Genomic DNA, 17,456 nt, shown 5'->3' with positions numbered 1-17,456 from the left:
AGTCATTTCTTGCTTGCTTGTTGGTTTTCTTCACAGATCATCTTCAAAACAGTCGCTGTAAGATCATGCACACCTGATGAGTCAGAAATAAGTGATAATAATAAAATACATGATTGGTGCAGAGCTTTGGTCCAAAAAAATAATCCTTAAAATATCACCCATTTCTCAGGATTTCTGGTCCAGTCAGGAAAGAAAAACCCTTGACAAGGGCTTTCCTTGTACATACAATTGCATATAGGTGCAGAAGTCTATGATATTTATTGGTGCCTCTGGGTCTAGGATATGAATTAATTCCTTTAAATAAATGGGGGTTTTGTCAGCATTTGGACCAAAAAAGCTTAGAGGTGGATAACAGTCACCGAATTGTCTTACAAATATTGTGTGCAGCTCCAGAAGCTTCTAGAGCACAAAACTAGTAGCTGTGATGTCCTCTGGTAAAAACACTCCTGGTCTATTTAAAAGAAAGTGTATATTTCCTGTTGAGCTAAAAAGGTAGCAAATGGTGCTGTGGTTTTAAAAAGACCAGTGAAAATCAGTTCTGCTTCAGGATTTGTTTCTGGACCACATTGACTTGTTCTCTCTCAACATAAGTATTTCTTTTTCTTCCTTAAATTCTGCTCCAAAATGATACCACCAGTCTATTTAAGGTTAATGTATTTTGTGCCTCTCAACACCTTCTTGTCTAAGACTCATGTGAGAATACCATTTTTGTCTAGATAATTCAGATTCCTTTTTTTCCTTCTAGTACTTTGTGTGTTTTGACCATTTTCTGCCTTTCAAAAGTTTACTTTTTAGGCCTGAATGTGCCAGCTTTTATTCTACTTGTACACTGAGCCATTTCGTACTGTTCTCATAAAGCTCTGTTTAGTTTGGGGCTGTCTGGGTCTGAGAAGCTATCATTGATTTAATTATATCATGATGTTTTATAATTTCAGAAAGTTCGTTTTCACTCTAGCTCTCAAAATACAGACTATTTTTCTGAGAAGAACGCTTATAACAAGCCCACAAGATATCAGGTAATCACAGCATGAAAGCAAGAGAAGGGAAGAAATCTGTCAGTGAACAGCTCTTCCCTGCAAGGGTCATGTTTGTCTTCTTCCCTTTGATGCCACTCTGTGATGTGCCAGGTTGTGCCTTAGCACAGGCATGGGATGGGGCTGGGGCACTTCAGAGACAAATGCAGCCTGTCACCCATGGAAATACACATGGTGTTAGCATTTGTCATGCTAATTATTTCCTCTCAATGGTGTTTAATACAAGGAATAACATCTAAGCTTTAGTCTTGCATTGACAGCATTTCATTTGTCATGACATAAAGTCATCTCTCTAACCTTTGCACTAACATTTGCATGTGCTTCTTCTGGCAGTGACTTGTCCTACCAAGCTAAACCTGCAATGTGGTATGCTTCAAAAATACCTGTGGCTGCAGCAGTGGCACAGGGTACCCCGACCATCGCAGGGACTAACACAGCTGGCTGTCTCACCTGGAGTGTTCATGCAGCAAAATGTATTATTTTGTGAGCAAGCACATAATAGGGCAACACCAGAAGCAAAATGTGCTCCACAGGATTTTTTCCTTATTTTTGAACATAAAGTGAAAAGGAACCAGACAGCAAGTGATGTGCCTGGACAGAGTTATATTATATTAAAGAGAGTTGAGGAAAGTAAAAGCTAAATTGGACAAAATGTGCAACGGCAGTTCTAGAAGTGGTTTGTCTTGTGTTGATACAGCAGCCAGCACAATGGGCTCCTAGGCTGTACAGCACACCAGTAACCGATTTCTACTGGTTTTAAAGGTTGTTTAGGCCTTAGTGCTAGGATAAAAGGAGTATGTAAGAATCTGTTTGAAATGGGATACATTCACCTTAGTATCTAGAGTTAGCTGGCTTAATACCATCAAAGGCAAAGGGAAGAGATGATTGCATCCCACTCAAAATGGCATTTCAGCATTTCTGATGTTTTCCCCTCCATTCAAACCCACAGGTAAGGGGAAGATGTGCCAGCCTCTGCTGGACTCATTCTCTTCCTGTAGCTATTATTTCTAAATGAGACCACCTAATGTTTGTGGTAAATTAGACCCTTATTTCCAAGGTTGAGAAAGCTAAAAGCAGCTGTGAAAATTAGATAGAAAAGGATTAGCTGCCTGTTATTTCGCTTTAAAAATGCTCCTACTAGGTTTGTCTTCAAATGATCTTAGAAAGTTTCAGTTGCTGCAGGAAGAAGTTGCCCAAATAATATAAGGAGAGTGTCATAGTCTTAATTAGCTAAATATAAAGACAAACAGTTTGGTAATCTGGCAAGCAAACTTTCTTCTACAACTGGGAAAACCTTTGAAGCAGTACCTTCTTGCTGGGCTGTTTTCTTTGGTGGAATTTATCAAGTGATGTATCTGCCAGCTGTGTACTTCTACTACATAGAGGCAGTGCTCCTGAGGGATAACAAAAATACACAGCATCTGAACATGCAGTGATTTGAAAAGTAGGAAGAACAAGTCAACACACAATGCAGCCATGGTCTGGGAATGAACTAGTCCAGGCAAAATGGTATCTTTATCAAACCCTCTTGAGATGAGCCTGTAAGATGGGGCAGTGCTAAAATGCTCTGCTCAACTAATGAGTTTTTCCCATTTTCAGCACTGCAGCCTGCCAAATTATCAACAAAGTCTTCACCTACGAAACAAAGGAAAGGATTTGTCTGGAAAACAAAATAGAAGGAATAGTTTGTGCTTTTAAAGGGTCAGAAGTAGATTTCTTTGCTGTTTGGACAGACAAAATAGATCACCAGGTTTGAGATCTCATGCCCCAGTGAGTAGTTGTCCCCCTTTGATCACTGCTGACTTGCACCTGATTTTGACCAGGGACACGAAATGGGAAAATATCATGGCCTCCATACTAAAGACAAAGAAATGAGGTCCAGCAGGACTTACCAAACCCAAAAAGCCTATGGTTGAGCTAGAAGTTGAGCCCCAAATCTCATGAGTCCAATTGCAGTGCCTCTGTCCTTTTCTTCTTATTTCCCTCTGTGCTAGAATGTATTCAGATACCTGATGGCAAATGCAGAGCTTGAAGGTGAAGGTTGTGCCAATAAATACATAAAAACCATTGAATTCAGTGCAGTTATAATTTGAAAATGCCTGACCTGTTCCTAGAGCCTATGAAGACTATTTTAAGCCCGACAGTGGGTAGTTGAATGTTGCATAGTATAAAAGCTCTCTGAGACCTGAAGAATTTCAATTAACTTTTTAAGAATGGGGAGCCTTGTAGAAATCAGACATATTTTAATTGTTTCCAGTCAGGAATTCATTCCCAAGAGGTTGTCTGTAACTTTGGTTCAGCGTTTCTCTGAGTAACCAGGGTTATTTTTCCTGGAGGCTATTTCACATATTCTAACTGAAAGAAGCAGTACTGGGGAGAAGCGAGGCATAAAAGCCCCAAGTCAATATCGAGGCAAAAATGAATTACTTTCCTAAAGATATTGGCAGAAATATCTCCTAAATGACTAAGTAGATCCTTGGTACAAAGTGCTCACATTTTTTAGTTTCTGTAGACAAATCTGACTACAACATATATTTGATAAACTAAGCAGCCTTAAGCTTGTGACTTTTGTCACACATAGTGGTTAATATAGGATAGCATTTGAGTAGTATCCATCAGAAATAAAAGTAGTATGGGAACTGGAGTAGATAGATGTGATGTTATCCTATTTTTCCAGGTAATAAGAGCATTCACTGTGTGCTGATTCCTTGTTTTAGTCTAAGTTTCCTCTGTAGTCTGTTCTGAAAAAAAAAATCATTTACTTTTGGATCCAGGATTTCCCTGCTTTCCCCAAACATTACTTCATTTATGTTTTCTCAGGTGACCACCCTACCTCCCTCTGGATTCTACTACCTTGGCCATCTTCAACACACCGTACGTGCGCTGTGCCTCATCTCTGTTGCCTTAATGACTCACCTGGTTAGCCAGATGCCTCCTTGATACAAGGACAGTCTTAGACATCCCATATTCCATGACTGCATGACATATACAAATGACTGGATCCTTCTTTGATGTTCACATGCCTTTGGCACTGTTGTAAACCATATTTGGATACTAAGGAAAAAGAGCAGGTGTTCTGATTTCTTAGTTGGTATTTCCCACTCTTTGCAGTGTTTTCCAGTGATGCTCAAAGCAGAGACTTGTGATTGCTCTGTGAGTAACTGAGCCTATGTTGGGAGAGTCTTTTCCCCTAACAGTGACCATCTGGTCAATGAAATGCATTTGTGTATGTGTTCTTGGGTGCTCAATGAGCTCCTCTGTTTACAGAGGATGCACCCAAATCACAGTCTCTGATAGAGCAATCCTTTTTATGTTTATTATAGCTGAGAATTTTTTTTCTCCATTGATGAGTGCCTTTTCTGTAGTGAAGAACTGGCACTGATGCAGCCTTAAGCTGTAGCCCTGTGCGTAGCCTAAGACTGCCAATGTTGCTTTCCTTCTAGGTAGATGTAACATGCATTTTTGGAACAATATCACATTGCAAGCTGCTATCCATAGCCATCTTTTACTATTTCCATAGTTGCTGTTCCTTATTAACAATCATCCCCCATTTTATAAGTCTATGTGGCTCCATTTTTTACCCTGTGCATGTCCCTTAAAATCTGCCATTTTCCTAAGAAAATTTTCCCACTGAAACCAAATTCTCTGCTTCTGTTCAAACTCTTTTTTCTCTGTCCTTCACTAAACCTATTTTCTCTCTTAAAACCCCAATTGCAAGACAGAGTCCTTCTATTAACTTCGGGTCAGATATTTAGTTCCTCATCACAAGCGTGTTTGTTAACATTATTAATTAACCACTTATTTCTTCCTGTAAAGTATTTTTTATTGCTCTGTTAAACAGCAACATGCTAAGGAAAGGCTCTGGATCCCATTTCTTAACTTGCTATTGGGTCATCTGTGTTTTCTTTCTGTCTGTGGGACATACTCTACATTCATATGCATTCCATGGAATACCTGAAAGTGCCTTGTATGTGGGCTCGTTATGGAATGGCTGTCAATCAACTGTTGTAGTACAAAGTTCATAAGTATAAAATAAATGGGAAGTCAATAAATAAACTCTCTTTGCACTCTCTGAAGCCAGGTTTTATCCATAGTGCAATGAGGTGTTTGAATTGCTCAGAATGTCTAGAATTAAGGCAGCAGGGATAAGCTCACATGAAGATAAGTGTTTCTGTTCTCTTCTTAGAAAATAATGAAGCGTCTGATTAAGCGGTACGTCCTGAAGGCTCAGGTTGATCGAGAAAACGATGAAGTTAATGAAGGTAAGTGGATTGTTATAATTGACACATTAGAGCATGTGACGTTATTGCTACTGATACGAACACTAAGAGGCGTCAGCTTAGATAACATCCTCTGCTCATGCGTGTGTCATCAGTGCTGACTCTGAGCCACCTTTATGCTCATAAATTCTGGGTTCTTAATTTTCCTTAGCAGAATACATATATCACAGGATCTTTACAGCGCTCTGCTCTGCCCCATAGCTCTACCTCTCCTTGCTTTGCAACATGCAGGGTATTGCCAACACCCAACCTTACCTTGGTGTCGAAGCAAAGCAGTTTCTGCCTGCCCCAAGATTTGTATTGTCATTATGTCATATAGGATTTGTATGCAGATGGAAGAGAACCTCCTTCTATCACCTCTTAACTGTTACTCTCCTGCAAGTCTCCCTATAGATAGAGATAAATATATGGAGAGATCATAGACTTCAGAAAAAAAGGTAGCTTTCCATACATCATACATATTTGCTATTGCCGTCAGTACCACTACTGCAAATACAGGTTATTTCTTATAGGCACAAATATTACATGCATAAATGCAGGGACGTAATCTGGAGCTCCATACACATTCATGAGCAAACACACTGAAATTAATTCTCTCTCAGGTCTAAAAACCATAGGGATTACTTATTTGGGTCAATGTTGCTAACAAAGACATTTTCCTCCTTTTAGGAGAACTTAAAGAGATTAAACAAGATATTTCTAGTCTCCGCTATGAGCTCTTAGAGGAAAAGTCACAAGCTACTGACGAGCTGGCACGACTAATACAGCAGCTGAGCGACAAATTTGGGAAGACCTTAAATAAGGACATCTGATGGTGAAAACAGAGAAAGGCAACTGGTTTTCTAAACACCTTTCAATCTCAACCAGCATCTTAGGAGAGCAAAAACCATATAAAAGATGGGTACTGCACACTCAACTTTTGCTAACTAGCAAGTATTGGTAGGAGCACTTTGCATTGCTGCTGTGCTTGGTGAGTTTATTACCAGTTAAATCTTTTATGATACAGGAGTGACTTACTGGTAAAAATGTATTCCCTTTGACATCAGAAATGGATGCATCACAGAGAAGCACCTCTAGCTAAAGGCAAAAAAGACAGATCTTCACCTATCTGACTGTAGTGAAGACAACGTAACTGTGCTCATTTATACCACCTGGGACTGTACTGATCAGAATTGGGTGAAGCCTGAAGACAAAATGTGCTAAGCATACTCCTTGAAAATTCCTGTCCTCGGGTGTGTACTCCCCTGTTATGTTTACATGGGCATCCCTGAAGATATCTTTGAACTGTGGTTAATGAAAAGCAACTGAGAAATCAACTGCTGAACTGACCAAGGCAATGTATTGGCAGGTAGAGGTCATCTACTTTTGATGCAGATGGATGAGCATTGGAAAATTGGAAAAATTGGATCAGCATTGGAAAAAATGGATGGAGCGTGTTGGGTAAAGCATCCTTTCACCCTTCTGCTAGAACTTGATACAATGATTCCCAGCCCAAATCTCCTGTTCCCCTTTTCCAGCTGCATTAGCTAGTGCACAAACGGATATGGTCTCTCTGTACACACCTTTCCTCTCTTTTATCCTTAGATGACCGCAGCTTCCCCAACAGTGTACTGAAATATTCATAATGATGTGCAACTCACTTCCCAGGAATACCCAGCAATCACATTTATTGTGCTAATGTATTCAGTTCAAGGAACAGCAGTTATTCAGTGACAGTGATGCAACCGTGCTCAGCTTTCAGGTTCCAGAGGTCAAACAGCAAGCCATAGGGTGAGATACATCATGAAAAACATAGCCCAGTAGTTTCAAACCTTTAAATCAACAGAAAAAGGCTTCAATTCCCCTGTGAACATTCTGACACAAAGAAGAAAAAAGAAGAAATAAAGGAAAAATCATTGTGGAAATTATTATGCGTTTGGCTTTTACAGAGGACGAGGAAGGGATTAAAGCTGTTTTAAAGGCTGGAGTTATACGAGTACTTGGATTGCACTGTTACATCTGGAAAGCAATGAGTCTGTGCAACACAACTGCAAACTCTGATTGCTTGGGTTTTGACATTTAGCTACATGATTTCAGCTACTTAAAGAACACCTTACTACTTGGGAACCACTGAACTCTACTGTTTGTTTACAAGAGACACCTATCAGATGAACATTACATTTAGGCATCAGCTAAGGAAAACAAGCAGAGCCAGAAGGTGCGCCGTGATCAGTTTTTAAGTGCCAGATGAGAATACAGATAGCCTAATACAATAATAGTTATATTTGTACAAAAAAAACCACACAAAAACCCCAAAATAAAAAGTGTACTGTACGTAGCTCTGTTTAGAGAAAAGCAAAATACTGTATTTTTACCTTTAATAAGATTATCTTGTATACTGTAATATTTTTACCTAAAAATGGGAAAAACAAATAAAATTACCTCATAATATTTTGTTGCACACTGAGTGAAATATTTGCCTGATCTTTTGACAATCCAACACATGGGCTTCTTTTCTGCAGCGTGTGAACAATGAAATCACTATATGAAGCAATTTTGCCATAGGAAGTCTGAAACCTGAACGAGTCAAGAAGCAAGACTTAAACTAGAATGCATTTCAGAGGAATCACACTATGAAATTAAAGGTTGTGACCAACTATATTCTGCAAACAGGACTCTTTAGTTGTGGTGCTTACATTGAAATTATTCTGTCCTTATTAATGTGTTTGTAAAATTGCCTTCTAAGAAGAAGGTTCAGAAACCTACTTAAACTAGAAAATGCTGCTAATTTATTTGGTTTTCCTCATAAGAAAGAATATCTTTCATAGTAATACTTCTTTCCCCCTCTTCCTTCCCTTTTCCAGACACTGCGTATAAGCTTTTTCAACTTGGAAAACCAACCTTGGTGCCACAGAACTCTCTTAAACATCTATTTCATTACAGCTCTACACTTGGCTCACGGTCAAAGCATTGCTTTAGCCTTCTCATTCAGTTTTTTAGCATCCCCTAGTAATTTAAGCAGAAATATTCTAGGTAGAACATACAATAACCACCATTATTTCCATTTCTTACGAAATTGTATGCCCATTAGCACAAGAAAGGTAAGTGGAAACAATGTGATGAACTTACTTACATACATTTTGTACATTTAAATGTAGCTCAGTGAAAGACCTGTCTTCCTGTCATTGCTGAAAGTCCAGCAATGCCAACAGGAATGTTCTCCTACTGCTGAATATTGCATGTTCTGGTCAGCAGAAATAACACAGTACTGTGAATAGCTTTGGTGAATTATACGGACCCAGGAGGATGTATAGCCCTGACCCATCAGCTACTGCCTGCTGCCCTTGTAGCATCTCTGTAAGTCAAGCAGAGCAGCCCTGCCACAGGAATTTGCAATGAAAGAGCATAATATTTTCTAGGACTTCAAAAGTAGCCTAAAAGATGTATAAAAAACACTGTACAAAATGAATCTGCTTCCTCCCCTTTTGCATCTCCATTCCAGGAACTATCGAGGCACAGAGACTTCTGATATAAATATTCATGACAAGCAAAATCCCACTTCATCAGAGCAATTTTCTCATCTGGTCCCAGGAACACATCCAAGGAAGCTGCACGCTATGTAGTAATGTGCTATCAGCAGCAATGATGTTAAATTCACGGTTTGTTCTCCAAGCTCTGTTTATAAGATGTTAAAATGAATAAGCCTTACTAAAAGATCCCTGAGAGAGGGTTTGGAGAGGAAAAATCAAAGTAGGTGGGTCCCAGACTGGATTAGGCCTGCAATGTGCAGGTCCTTTGTCCCATCTCCTATCACTGGTGGGACTTGGGACATCACCCACCTGCTGGGTTAGATTTGATCCAGTCTATAACAGCTCTTACTTTTGAGTTCAAAATATAGGATTTAATATTCCTTGGACAAATTCATACTGCAAAGGAATGGAGCTTTGACAAACTCCTTGTAGATACAGAATTAGAACTTTTTATAGGAAACATGTTAGAGAGGGGTCACACAAAGATGAAACTAACCTGAAGTCATCCACACAAGGGTGAATCACACAAGAGATCATCCTAATTCTGCAGATCCCACAGGCTTATCAAACTTAAATAGGCACCCTGAAGAAGATCAGGACAAAGCCATTAACTAGCCAATATTGATTTACTGACTTCAGACAATAGTTTCACACCTCGCAAAGACCAAACCATTCAGCTGCTGCTAACAGAATGGGGAGCAAACGGCAGAAAAGCATTACCGTGACTCCAAATAGGTGAACTATTCCTAAGGCAGGAACCGCTACTGAGCAGAGGTGCAAAACCTGAAACAAAAGGGGCTGCCCGAGGGCATTGGTATCAGGCCAGGGCTTTCAGCAGCATGAGGTGGGGTTTCACACATAGCTTTGCTCTCACAGCTGCACTAATTCTGCCTGTAACCCCACAGAGGACGACTGACCACAGTCTACAGCCCTCACACAGTAGGGTTTAAAAGTAAGTAAGAAGCTAGAGCAGTGTCATGAAGAATGGCTTAGAGGGCTGCCTGTACCCTGACTGAAGCTCATAGCAGATTCAGTTGTCAGAGCTAGGTGTTATTTTAATTAATCCACATGAGAAAAGCGTTTCCAGCAGTCCAAAAGAAAATACCTTGATTAAAGATGTAAGAGATTAAGGATCGCTCGGCAAGGACACAGAGCATCACCTCAAATGCAGAGCAGAGCAGTGTGGGCAGGGTTTCAAGCACATCTCCAGCTGACAGCAGGTCTCTGCCGGCACCAGGGCTGCGTCTGTGCTGCAGCCCTGGGTTGCAGATGCAGAGGGAGGAGGCAGCATCATCAAGGGCAATACCTCTGCTGCCTTTCCCACCCCAAGCAGGAACCTGGCAAACAGGTCTTTTCAGTCCTCATTTGGTTTACATTTGCTTTCCTGATTAACAAACAGGTAAGGAAATGAAAGCATGACTTCATAGCCAAAGCTACCAAGACGGTCTTGCAACATGGCTTTCAGATGGGAAGGATAGATGTTTCCTCTATGTAGACATCATAAATACTTTCCTTGTGAGCCAGCCTGACTCCTAAAAGCAGCTCTGCCCTTGCATTGGCTACAGATCTCTCACCACTGCAGAGTTAGATGCTACGGTCAGCGTATCCCACAACTCCCTTCTTCACTCACTTGGTTCATGTCCATTATGTTACCTTGCCAGTGGCAGGGCTATAAACCCTGAAGGTGGGAGATCTGATACTGGACACCAGCCTGCACAAACTATGGCCTTAAGCAACTTACTTACATTTTTAGTAAAAAGGAATAGAGAACAGAGGAGAAATAGCCCTAGCTTCCAATGAGAGAATAGAGATGCAAGAGAAATCCAGGGATTTACCTTAACAAGCTGGAAGTCAGAGGTCAAAAATGGGACTGTGGTTCTGAATGTGATTTGGGGCTATATATACCCATTAACTTCACTCTCCCTTGGTCTCTGTTCTGCATCTACGTAGGGCACATACTCCAGTGTGAGACATAAGATCTGCCAATGCCCAACGCAAAGCAGCACGAGAGCAAGGGGAAAAAAGAATCATTGCCTCAGTTATCATTCATCATTTTAGGAAGTGATTCCCTCCGTCTCTGGGAAGTTATAATGGCTCCATATCGATAATGAGATAAGTCTTCACTATAGCTGAATTTAAATAAAGCCAAATAGAAAGGATGATAACAACCAAAAAGGGCAAAATAACTAAACTGGCTCTGGAATTTTTAATTCCTTTAATAGAAAGAAAAGGGCACTCACTTAAGGTCATTTGAGACAGATATTCAACTCAAATCTGCAGTGTGATAAAGAGGATTTGAAAGGGCTTAAAAGGTTAATGAATAGCTAGCGAGCTTGTTAATATATAACTAATGTTTACTATAATAGAGACTAATATTTAATTTCCCTACTAATGATTAATTATTCTGCTGCGAGGGTTTAATTAGGGCTTACACAGCAGGAGAGTGGGGGTCTGGTGCTGAGATGAATTTCCATGTGGCAGTCACTGGCCCCAGCTCTGGGCTGTCCTCCAGCAGCCACCCCTGTGGTGGGCACAGGTTTAGGTGTCAGCACGCCTGTGTGTCGAGGCAGTGTGAGGCCGATTGTGATAACTTACTCTAAGGTTTTCATTTGAAGATGAAAGCTTCCATCAAATTAAAAAGCTGATTTTGTGCAAAAGGGTTTTCTGTACAATAAAATGTGCCAAATCTGCATGATGATTCCCAAACACAAATAGCAAAAGTGAATTCATCCTATAAAGAAGGGTTTTGGGCACATGCACTTAGGAACAGCACTGACTGATGTCAGACATGCCTGCAGCCAGCCTGGGCAGACTGCTTCAACAGGCTACTGAGCAGACCACACTCATCTTCCCAGCCCTTCATTTGCAGCCAGTCAAGTGAGCTCCCAGCTTAGTGATCTCTATTTTGGTCTTTCCCCCCCCAAAATCCATGTCACACTCTCAGGGCCATCAAACCTGAAGTCTATAATGCAAAACTTTCCCTCAAGCTGTGCACACACACTGGCTAGCTCAGAGCTAACACAAGGGGTTAAAAGTGGCATAGATGTACCTATAGAGTCTGCTGAAAGCCAGCCCCGAACCTAAATGCTGGGTATAGCCCAGAGAGAGCATCATAAGGTAATAGTGCCTTTAAAATGTTAACTGATGCCACAGCCTGTGATAACCCCACAATCCCTAAGGACCCCTAAGCATCCTGGCAGTCTGAGAGGATCAAAACTATTCATTTACCATTGTTTCAGGGGCTTTTTTCTGTCTTTTAACTGTAAAAGTTCAAACCTCTTGTCTCTGCAGAGAGCTGCATGGTGTTTTCCTATATATTCTCCATGCTTCCGAATAAAGGCTGTGAGTGTCTCATAGGGTTTTCAATGGGCACGTCTATTCCCAGAGGAAAACATAAACCAAAGCATTCCCGAACTCCGCAACAAACTCTTGTGGATGAAGAAAGGAGATGCCCACAGCTGCATATTGCGGCAGAAGCCGGCAGGCTGTGCTCATGAACCAGTAATCCACAGCTCTGCCTCATGCTCTGAAGTAAAACCAAAGTTACAGGAGAAAAGAAACCTCTTTTCTGCAGGGTTTTTCTTCATTTCATTATAGCAACCTGCTTACAGGCTTTAATAACGCTTAAAGCCACAAGAATCTGGCTCATATTAAATTGTATTATTAAGCCAAAGAAATGTTGAACCGCAGCTCTCTTGTTAAAGATATTTCTCCAGCTGACTGATGCACTCAGGTGGGTTTTAGTCTTTTCACTGTCTTCCTTTTTACTTTGGTAAAGGTCTCCCTTGCCCCCAGGGGATCACATCTTTCAGGCTCTCACACTCATTCACACCCGCACAAAACAAAGACAAAAAGCTCCATCAGCTTCAGCTGAACATGGGGTTTAGGACTTGCTGTGGCCAAATCCCTACCTGCTGCTTCCTAAAGTGCAGATTCAGCTCTTTACACTTGTTTTAAAGAGGTGAAGATTAGGTTCTCCTCCAGTCTGTACCTACCTAAGCCAAAAGGAAATTACCTCAAACTTAAACTCATGTTGCTGTCATCATCTCATAATAAGCAGAGATTTCTTCATCCACCCTTAAAATTTTAGTAGTATTTCTAACAAAATGTGGAACATTCCTAGATCTGAGGTACCAGGACACTTGCGATAGCAAAGGGAGTGACAACTCTTCATATTCTATTAAGGAATCCCTCCAGCATGCATCATTCTTGGAGCTGGAATTTAACCTTTAGACTTTACTCTTTCTAGGCACAGTCTGTCTTTGATTGAAGATAACACTTCAGTCATAACCTAAAATCCCTAAGCTTTTTTCTTGCTATTCTTCTTGCAGCAGTGAGTCAGAAATCTTTGTGTTACGACAGCTTAAACCAATGAACCTGATGCTCCCAGAAGCAATTAAGAGACAGGGAAAAGCTGACAATGAAGTGCACCTCTCCGGTGCCAAAGCCAGCATTACCTTATTCCTGACATTTAGGTTTTCAGTGATATCAAGATGCACTGTCAATAGTAAGGGATGCACTGTCAGTAGTAAGGGACTCCTCTGAGAGCTGGGTGGAAGACAGGAGTGATACAGAGTTATTGGGATGACACATCCACCACACTCCTCAATTTTAATTGGGATTTCACTGTAAAAACCCCGAGTTGGCCCAGCTAAGGAAGTTCAACTGTTTCTTGAAAAGGAGAATAAAGCAGAGACACATAAAAAGCGTGACAAAGCTGGACACTAGAAAACTCAAAATGAGTCTACCAACAGCTCTGTGTGTCGGTCCCACCACTTCATGTGCTCCCACAGCCCTTCTGCCCTCCAGTGCTAGAACTGCAGGGACCTGAAGCCAGCCGCATGTGATGGGCACAACCCCGTATCAGTGATGTTCACAGCATAAATCACAGCCTATATCTTGCTCAGGCAGAGGGCTGTGGCTCAGAAACATACTATTATCATCTAAGTCAATCCTCTAAGCCAACCAATTCCAGCAGCTCGCTTTGGAAATACCACCCACATCCTATAAAACTTCAGATTTGAGATGCAGCCCACAGAGATTAATGAGGGCTTGAATTTATGCCTCAGGAGCTTCTAATAGTCTTATTTTTCTGCTATACCACTATAATCCTCCTATACAAGTAAGTTGCTCACATATTTTCAGCTAGGGAAGGTGCTTGATTTCACAGGTAATAAAGATTGCATTCAGGAAAAAGAATAACTAAAGTAATAAATAGAATAAATAAAATTAATAAAGAATAATTAAATAAATATTAATAGAATTGATGAAAGAATAATAGAATAAATAAAAAGAATAAATAAAGCAATTGCTATCATTTTAGCACAAAGTTGAGTTATGTAAATGGGTGTGTAGTGGACAAACTGAGTTTTAGGTGCTATGTTTCTCAGTTGAAGCTTCTGAAGCCCCCCATCTCTCCTGGCACCAGGAGGGCACATTGAAGCAGCCTCCATAATCCTACAGTGGGGGTTCCCTTCAGAAAGTGTTTTGCTTGAGCTTTGAGGAGTAAAGCCAGGAAACAGAGCAGTGGTGCCAGCCAGCATGGGCCTTTCCTATTCCTCAGCTGAGCAAACCTTGTGAGGATGCTTCACCTCTCATGCTGCTGAAAGCCATTGCACTGAGTGTGCCCATTAAAAGCAATCAAGCACACCTCTGTGCTTACTAGGCATTGCAGATCAAGTACGAAACAAGCTTGTAAGTTTGGGCAGAGCTGGCTGGAAAACACCTCTGTGAATGTATGTTTTGCTCTATTTACACTATGGACACGGGCAGCCCTTGCAGAGCACCTGGGTTGCGCTTTCCTTTTCATTCTGAAAGGAATTAAATCCTTTCAGATTTCATTTTCCCAGGTTTGAATTGGACATTCTGGGGGAAAGAAGGCGTGAGAATCCGATATTGCCTGAAAAGCCAAATAACCTTGTTCTCACAGCCTGCAAGAAAATCCTTCTGTCCTCTCCACATCCTCTCCAAAAGAAAAGAGAGAACGTTTAACTTTGCTTAGCACTGAGTACCTATTTCTGAGCAATTCCAGTACCTATAAAGCTGTAGGAAAGAAAAAGACGTGCTTTCTCTCTACACATTACATGTTACACACCCTTAAATAGCTCTCAGGTCAGTCTTGTAGACCAGGACCAGAATGAGAGTGTGAACCACTGCTGTCTGACACTTGTGATATTCCTGCTTCTGCGAGTGCATCTATTTGAGCTTCACTGTGCATAATTCAGCACAATCGTACACATTTCTTAGTTGATGTACTCAAAATAAGCATTACTCAGCTTGATGACTAGGTATTCGCTTACAGCCATCTGGGTGGTTTATTTTAGAAAGGGATTTGGAAGAGCTGTGCTTTATTCATGATTATTATGAGGGCTCTGTAAGAATACGAGGGATGCAGGGATGCAGCTCCTGGACGTGTCTTGCCTTTCTCTCACTAGCCTCCAGCTTCGTGTTTACTTTAGCAATTCCACATCATTTGAAGGAGGAAGATAATATTTATCATCAACCACAGCACACTCTTATCATCAAACCTTAAGCAGCAGCAGCATAAAGGCCACCCAGCTCCAGAGCTGACTCACCATAAACCCACTACTCACACATCACCAGCACATGTCAACCCGCGCTGGGCTGCAGCCAGATAACAGAACTGCAGTTAACATCAATGACAATTAATGCTCAAATGACTCACTCAGACCTTTTCTGTTGCCTTCCAGTGTAGCACTTGCTGCAGCTGGAGTTGTACCCGACTCAGGATGCTGCCATCTCCTGCAAGGCAAAAAGGGGAAAGCAGTGGAAATTCAGGAAGGGTTCTTATGTATTTCAGCCAAGCCGCATGGTACCTAAATGATTTTCTCTGTATTGGATGCATTATTTATTCCGCCCCTTTTGCCCACACATGCAAAGGAACATAAACTAGTGGCTCTGCCACAGATTTCTGCATTATCCTAGCTCCAATGCTTCCAATTTTCCTCCAAAGGACAGATTACCTTGCTGTTTTCAAGGTAAATGTATTTTCCTTCACGTACAGGGGGGCCTTTGGGTGCAAAGGTCCAAGTCAACCTCTGGAGGAGCAGGAACATACCCAGCAGCCACGAAATTACCACAAAAGGTCACTGAAAGAGTTGTTATTATGGGCACGGTTCTGGTCACTGTAATAAGCAGCTGCTCTGCTACCCACAGCGTATTTACATGCCCAGAGGGTAACTACAGGGTATTTACTTGCCCTGGAGGGTACTGCTGGACCTTCCTGCAGTGGCTTTCTCCTTGCAAGAGGCCATAGTGACTGCAGAGGGTTTCCCGTCCTGGAACTACTGAAGGCTTTGGACTGGCTTTGCTTTCCATCACTGTATCCTGCCCTGTGGGGCAAACCCTCTGCACTGCTCCTTTTCCCTGAGCCAAGGCTGCCTGTTTAGAAGTGCTTCCATCTGTAATTTACTGCACAATGGGACTAAGTGAGGGTGCCTTGATCACATATTCATTATATCTCCCCTGCTTTGAAGGGAACTCTGCAGAGTGACAGCATCTGTTTTAACCCGCAGGTGGTGCCCATAAATACAGGAACTGGTAGTTTAATACGATGCTATCTGGTAGTCTCATATTCCTTCAATAGCTAATAATAGAACAAAACTACAAAATATATCAATGATCCCACAGCTGCAAACTACCCATTAAACCAACACAAGACCTGTAAAGGACGGCTGTTAGCACCCTCAAAGCCAGTGAATCACCGAATGCCCTCCCATCAGCATAAAGGAATGCATTTATTTCCCCAGTACCTGCCAGAGCAGGAGAAGTGCAGTTTAAAAGGGTATCACAAAATCATCACTGTCAGGATCAGGATGGAACTGCTTCAATTGTCAGATTTCACTGCATGGCAACCGCAGGTCTTTCCTAATCCTGCCGTGTCCGAAAGTTACTGGGCTGCTTCCAATTTGATCCAGAAAGGAATTGCCAAGTGGCAAAAATAAGCAAGGCAGCCTATTATATTTCACAAAGAACAAAACCAAACAGAAAGATAGCAGGATAAGGGATTGATCTGGCTTGCTGAGACAGACAGGCATTCCCTCAACAACACTGCAAGTGTCAGGAAGTCACACTGGGGGTTTTTCCTGCTGTGGCTCTTTAATAAAAGAAACAGAAGCAAATAAGGAGGGTCGATATCATAAGGCTGCAAGGGCAGTCTCAAGCAAGGCAACTTTGCCTATAGCTCTTGCTGTGTTGTCTCTGGGGATGTATTCTTAGCTGGCATTAATTGGCATAGAAAATCAATGCAGCCATGTGTCTAAGCTGAAATTGTTGCCCAGGTCCATCTTTTCCTTCCCCTTCTCTTGCACAGAGGTGTTGTGTACCGACAAATTGCTTCTTGGGGTGGTGTGTGCCAACACCACAGTTCCTCCTGTAAACTCATTTTCTTTAATCCCTTTCTGGTGCAGAGGCTTATGAAGGCAGTTGTGATTCCTGGATCTCTGCCTTTGGCTACACCTGTGATTAATACCATTCCCTGAGTCCTGCAGGCTTAGTGTTTTAACAATATGGTAGGAGAAAGCTTGAATTTGTTAGGCCCCAGGGGTCTAAAGTATTTTGAGGGCTGTGTCTTTCCTATTTGGCATTAGATTGCCCTCATTGATACATTATTT

The 17,456-nt window shown here is 41.5% G+C and overlaps 1 protein-coding gene across 2 annotated transcripts in view; it reads left to right on the top strand.

The window, feature by feature from the left end:
* TRPC7 (transient receptor potential cation channel subfamily C member 7) overlaps positions 1–6,126 on the top strand; it is a gene marked incomplete at both ends in the record, with an annotated part of 66,742 nt that extends 60,616 nt beyond the window's left edge. Inside the window, 4 exons of one of the 2 annotated variants that reach the window (XM_080627251.1) lie at positions 936–1,016; positions 3,855–3,908; positions 5,221–5,296; positions 5,984–6,126. In XM_080627251.1, coding sequence (XP_080483377.1) covers positions 936–1,016; positions 3,855–3,908; positions 5,221–5,296; positions 5,984–6,126 — 354 coding nt within the window. The remainder of the gene's footprint in view (positions 1–935; positions 1,017–3,854; positions 3,909–5,220; positions 5,297–5,983) is intronic. The other variant, XM_080627252.1, reaches the window with a different exon arrangement.
* Between the last annotated feature and the right edge of the window lie 11,330 nt (positions 6,127–17,456).

This window comes from Psittacula echo, assembly GCF_963264785.1.
Source record: "Psittacula echo genome assembly, chromosome: 11".
Lineage (NCBI taxonomy): Eukaryota > Metazoa > Chordata > Aves > Psittaciformes > Psittacidae > Psittacula > Psittacula echo.
This window is presented reverse-complemented; position numbering and strand designations above follow the sequence as displayed.